Source organism: Thamnophis elegans, chromosome Z (assembly GCF_009769535.1).
Source record: "Thamnophis elegans isolate rThaEle1 chromosome Z, rThaEle1.pri, whole genome shotgun sequence".
Lineage (NCBI taxonomy): Eukaryota > Metazoa > Chordata > Lepidosauria > Squamata > Colubridae > Thamnophis > Thamnophis elegans.
In genome coordinates, this window is record NC_045558.1 from 98,730,250 (window position 1) to 98,736,634 (window position 6,385).

At 41.2% G+C, this 6,385-nt stretch overlaps 1 protein-coding gene across 1 annotated transcript in view; it reads left to right on the forward strand.

Annotated features, from left to right (window-relative positions):
* SMARCD2 (SWI/SNF related, matrix associated, actin dependent regulator of chromatin, subfamily d, member 2) overlaps positions 1–6,097 on the forward strand; it is a 55,636-nt gene extending 49,539 nt beyond the window's left edge. The window contains exons 10-13 of the mRNA XM_032235203.1: positions 1,818–1,953; positions 3,717–3,839; positions 4,586–4,687; positions 5,115–6,097. Coding sequence (XP_032091094.1) covers positions 1,818–1,953; positions 3,717–3,839; positions 4,586–4,687; positions 5,115–5,168 — 415 coding nt within the window. The 3' untranslated portion in view covers positions 5,169–6,097. The remainder of the gene's footprint in view (positions 1–1,817; positions 1,954–3,716; positions 3,840–4,585; positions 4,688–5,114) is intronic.
* Positions 6,098–6,385: the final 288 nt, after the last annotated feature.

Below are 6,385 nucleotides of genomic sequence, written 5' to 3' on the forward strand. Positions count from 1 at the left end.
CCTCTCCTGCCTCACATCATCCAGAAAATCATGGGAGAGAAGGCGGATGTGATCCTGGTTGAACCCCACTGGCCGTGCAGGCATTGGTTTGTGGACCTATGGACTCTTTTGGTGAACAGGCCCTGGAGGATTCCTCGGGACCGAATCTCCCTCAGCCAGGAGTCGCTGAAACACCCCAATCCCCAGTGGTTCCAGTTGACTGCCTGGCGCTTGAGCGAAGCGTCCTGAGGGGGGACAGTTACTCCTCCAGGGTCATCCGGACGATCCAGGCTGCCCGTCGACCATCCACCAAACAAATCTACGATTCTACCTGGAGGTCCTTCTGTTCCTGGTGTGATGGTAAAACCTTGGACCCCATTAGGGCCACCATCCCGCGCGTCCTGGAACTTCTACAGGATGGTTTAGATAAGGGTTTGGCCATTAACAGCATCCGGCGTCAACTGGAGGCCATCCCATCCATTTTGACCTGTGGGGGTTCCCTTCACTGTCCCAACAACTCATGGTACATCATTTCCTTAAGGGGGCTTCCAACCTTAAACCACCAGCGGTGCACATATATGCCTCATAGGATTTACCCAGGGTCCTGGATGCACTTACTTCAGCCCCATTTGAACCCCTTCAAGAAACTTCTCTTAGGTTCTTGACTCTGAAGGTAACTTTTCTGGTGGCCATTACCTCCGCTAGGAGGATTTCTGAACTACAAGCGCTCTCAATCAGAGAAGACCTGTGTGTTTTCCATCCGGACCAGGTGGTGCTATGGTCGGATCCCTCCTTCATTCCCAAGGTGTGCTCCTGTTTCAACTGAGCACAGGAACTTGTGTTACCCAACTTCTGCCGCCATCCTGCTCATCCTTTGGAAGACAAGTGGCACACCTTGGACGTGAGGAGGGCTCTAAGGATCTATTTGAAAAGAACTCGGCCCTTTCGATCCTCAGATCACTTTTTGTGTTGTTCCAACCGTCCTCCTTGGGCTGGAAGGTATTGTCCGCCACCATAGGCAGATGGTTGTGGGCCTGCATACCTACAGCATACCAATCCCACTCTGTTCCAATTCCACGTGGATTGACCGCACATTCTACAAGGAGTGCTGCTGCTTCGGCGGCCTGGGTGGCCCAGGCTTCCTTGGCGGTGATTTGCAGGGCAGTGACATGGGCTACTCCGTCCCCCTTCATCAAAAACTATAAGCTGGACATTTTTGCATCTGCGGATGCAGCTTTTGGGCGGCAGGTGCTTCAGTCGGTCCACAGGACTGGCAATCGGCAGAACCAGTCATAAGCCCACCCAAGGGACGGCTACTGCTTTGGTACGTCCCAGCCTGGATGGTACCTCCACCACTATTGTGAAAGGGAGTTGGTCCTTACCTGAGACACCTCTTCTCATAGGGTGGAGGTAGCATCCAGCCCCTCCCAGAATATGACTGGTTTCTTTTATTACCTTCTCCTTGTTGGTTTTTTTTATCTCATTGCGGTTGGTTATCATGCATCTTCCTTTGGGACTGACTGTTGTTTTAGAATTCACAATAGTACTTATCTGCATCAGATGATGGACATTTGGCGAACTGCTTCAGACGATTGGCATTTGACGGACTGGACCATGGGAGGCGATGATGCATCGAGTCACTTCCTTCATCGGAACTGGGCTTTTGCCTAGTGACAGGGGCGTGGTTTCAATTAACTGTCAGGCTCAATCCTTGCAATGAGTGGATGAAGGTCAACCCAGCCTGGATGCTCCCTCCACCCTATGAGAAGAGGCATCTCAGGTAAGGACCAATGCCCTTTCTCACCTCTTGACATACCCTCTTGTCTTGACTTGTCTAGCGTGGACCCTAACGATCAAAAGAAAACAGCCTGTTATGACATTGATGTGGAAGTAGATGATCCTTTGAAAGCCCAAATGAGCAACTTCTTGGCCTCCACAACTAATCAGCAAGAAATTGCTTCCCTGGATATCAAGGTAGCACATTATCAACTGTGTGGTAGTAAAAAGACTAACCTTTCTTAGTTTGGGAAATAATGTAGTGTACAAGATGCTATATTTAGGAATATAGCCCCTTTAGGAAGATTTAGTTATTCCAACAGCATTCATAAAATCATACTTGTCATGGAAAACTTTTTCACATGCTGTGTTTCTGTCTATGTTTGAGAATGAAAAAACAAACTGCTTATTAAATTGTCTCGGGAACAGCAGATGAATAAATGTTTTTGTTAGTTGCGAAATCGTGTCCGACCCATCGCGACCTCATGGACAATGTTCCTCCAGGCCTTCCTATCCTCTACCATCCTCTGGAGTCCATTTAAGCCCACCCCTACTGCTTCAGTGATTCCATCCAGCCACCTCATTCTCTGTCGTCCCCTTCTTCTTTTGCCCTCAGTTTTTCCCAGCATTAGGCTCTTCTCCAGTGAATCCGTCCTTCTCTTTAGGTGGCCAAAGTATTTGAGTTTCATCTTCAGGATCTGGCCTTCTAAAGTGCAGTCAGAGCTGATCTCCTCTAGAACTTACTGGTTTGATCGCCTTGAAGTCCAAGGGGCTCGCAGGAGTCTTCTCCAGCACCATAGGTCAAAGGCCTCAATTCTTTGGTGCTCGGCCTTTCTTATGGTCCAACCTTCATAGCCATACATTGCAACTATTGATGAATAAATGGAGGATTTTAACTAGAAGTGGGGAGCAAACAAACCCACATTCGCAGTCTTATTGCCGCAACTTAATGACATATTTTCACTATTGCAATATTACTGTTTTTATTTTTATTTCTGCAATTTAAATCCTATTCAGTTACAAAAGGGATTATAAGCACTTTGCAAGTAAACAAAACACAAAGTAATAATTACTTAACTCAGGGAGGGCTCTACTACACCATCAATTCCCAGAGGGTTTCTGGAGAATAATGATGTCAGAAGTCCCTTCCATGTAATAGGCAATTGTTGTTTTGCAGTTTTCTTTTAATTCTATTTTACTTCAACATTGTTTTAAGCAACTTAGAACCTTTTTTGAAATTAGTGGCAGAAAGAAAAAGAAATACAAAAATATTAAAACTAGAATTATAATGTGTGAGAGAGTGTGTGTGTGTGTGTGTGGTATTAATTGTAAAGATCCAAACAAAGGAAGTGTATTTAGTGCCTGATTGACACTGCATGCCATGTATCTAGTTTTCCATTTAAATTGATTTTCAAAATTTGAATTTCTGTTATCTTCCTGTTGCTTGAACTTAGAAAAGCACTAGTAAAAGGGTGAATAAATTTGGTCCCTGTCTTGAAACATAATTTTAAAATTATGACAGTATACAGAAAGCAAAGGAAAAATCAAAATTAGAAAAAGAAGTAAAAATAATTTGTATTCTTTCTCTTTAATCTTTCCTACTCATCATGTTGTCTAGAGACACAATAGGAAGTTAATATTCTCACATCTTCCATTCATATTGCTCATTATTGTATTTGTGTCTCTATTCCTTTTTCCTGCTTGTTTCCTGTTCCAGAATCTTTATCAAATACATTGATTTAAAATAGCAGCTGATGCTATACATTGTTGTAGGGTTTGAAAACTATTGATTGATAGTCATTACTTGTTTGTTCTAGGCAGTATAGATATCCCTCCAAATCTTGCGAATCCCACATTATTAACACAGTTTTAGAGGATTAGGTTTGTCTTTGCTTCCAGACTTATTCAGTTGTGGCAGTTTTTCTCTTCTTCATAAGACACTTTTTTGTATTTTTGTACAGATTCATGAAACAATTGAATCTATTAATCAGTTGAAGACACAACGAGATTTTATGCTGAGTTTTAGTAATAATCCTCAGGATTTTATTCAGGAGTGGATCAGATCTCAACAAAGAGATTTGAAGGTAAGTACTTGGATGACTATGGAGGATTTATGCAGGGGTAAATAACTCCATACTTGTATTACCCAAAGTAAGCAACATTAAATTATATCAGTCTTGTTAGCATAATTGTGTATGTGGAATTACTTGAATGCTTCCATAATTTGGCTTTTACTGCCCTTTATCTGGCATTCCTATTAATTCAAATTCAAATATTCAATTACTTTAAGACTACCAATCAAAATTATGCAAATTAACCTGTCAATTATCCATACATTTTGAAATTCATGCTACATGGATACAAATCAGTTCCTTTTTTGTTTACATGTTTGTTGATCCCACTCTTATATGAGGCTTGAAGTAATCCTTACTTCCCCTGAGTTTTTTCATATCTTGAAGAAAGGAAAATATACAAAATAGATCATGTATTCCATTGACTGGGAAAGATGCATTTTAAATGGGAAAGAAGAAATAAAATAGAGATAACATGTTTATGTATTCTTGAAATGCATCTAACTGCCCAGTATTAATACACTACTGGGTTATAATAATATTTATATGATGCAATATAATCTAGGTATATCAACATTCCCCTATCTTTATATTTTTTTCAATCTTCCTGGAGCTCCTGAATTAGATTGAAATCTAGCTAAGTTTATAATATTCATAACTAGCTAAATTTCAGTATGATTAAGTTTCAATGGCATTGTTTTGGAACATAACACTAAACATTCCACAATTCCCTCTTCCATGCTTCCATTTGGCCTTAGATTATCACAGAGGTGGCTGGGAACCCAGAAGAAGAGAGGCGGGCTGATTTCTATCAGCAACCATGGATGCAAGAAGCTGTTGGACGACACATCTTTGCAAAGGTAGGAGAGCATAATTGAGTGTAACTTTTTTTTAAGTTAACATTTTTTCCTAATTTCAACACGGAGGCAGAGTGAACATAGAACTGTATTTTTAATGCAGTGCGGTCTTTAAAGTGCAGTCACTCTTTCAGTGCATATTTCAAAGCTGATTAAGGTGCTTTTCTGCTTATATTTGACTTCCCTTTTTTTGCTCTCCCATGGAATTCTTTTGTAGAAGTGTGTAACAACCTCTCCCAGTACTTATTGATGAAACAATTATAATTTCTGTCCAATGTTATATTTAATGGAGGTGGTAGAATTTATCCTGAGATGGCAATTAGAGCACTTAAGAGTTCTTCAAACTACTTCTGTAAGGAAGTAATACGTATCTGGTACTTGTTCTATTTGTGGCTCTCATCTAGCTCTATAATGGCTTTCTGTCTTTCAGGTTCAGCAGCGCAGACAAGAACTGGAACAAGTGCTTGGTGTTCGCCTTACTTAGTGCTGCCTTCTTTTGCAGTTCTTCCACACTTCCTGGTACTTTGGAATGGACCAATAGGCAGACAGTCCTTGTCCTTTCCTCTTGGAAGGTGGGGGGAAATTCTGCTGCCATTGCATATGTGTTCAGTACTCTTTATGGACTCATATAAGGCATCCTTCAGCAGAGAAGGGAGCGCTTTCCTCACAAAAACCTGCCCTTTATATGTGCTTTGCCTTTGAGGCACTAGGAATTTTTGTTTTGAGTTGCTTCTACCTCTTAGCAGAGCTTTTGCAGTCTTGCAATGCAGGAACCTGCTCCTCAATTTTAACCAAAGCTTGTGTCCATTCCTGCCAGTTTTGCTGGCATTTAATCTTTGCACTATCTTTTTGTTGGGCTGGGGTACAGTTGTTTCCTGTAGAAAGTTAGTTAACATATACTTGGTGGTGGCCTCTATTCCACTCTATGCAATTGATATTCCACAATATCACAAAGGGGGAGGGGTCGGTGCTCAGATAGTGCTATGCTGTTAATAACAATCATTTCCCATTAATATATACATGTGTGTGTGTGATTTACAACAGTGGAGAATATATATTTTATGGCAAGGTTACAATGCTAGAGGAAATATTCTTGGGGCTACCAGCCAAAGGATATAGGTAGTAATTTCCTCAACCTTCTCTAATTTCCTTCAAGTGCCTTCATTTTCCAGGCTTTTGGGCCCTCAGCACTTAAATCTTCCAAAGATTATATCCCTGCTTCCTGGCCTGCCCCTTTATATAGTTTGGCTAAGTAGAAGCTGATGAGATGTTTATCTATAAGCAAGTATGTTACCAATTTCTATGTTAATTTTTTTTTTTTAAAAAAAAAAACATTTTAGCAGCAACTGGTGCTACAAATCTTGTTTTTCAGTTCCTTAGGATGTTGGTACATTAAAGCATGTGGTACCCAGACTGGTGTGTTAAATTGAATTTTTTAAATGAAAGATACTATAAAATAGAAAGAGATGAGTTTACACTGCATATCCCTTGAGCAGCACTGTGCCCTATTGAACCAGAGTTCCCCAACCTTTCCAGCATTGTGGACCAGCAGTGGGGAGGGGATGGTTCCAGGCGAGTATCTAGCAAGCACAAATATGTACTCCATTTGCACTTTCACAAATAGAGCACGTTTCCCTGCTGCTTGTGCAAGTGGGGCTGTGCACATGCGTGTTTGCCCATCACTTCCATGGCAGTTTCAAA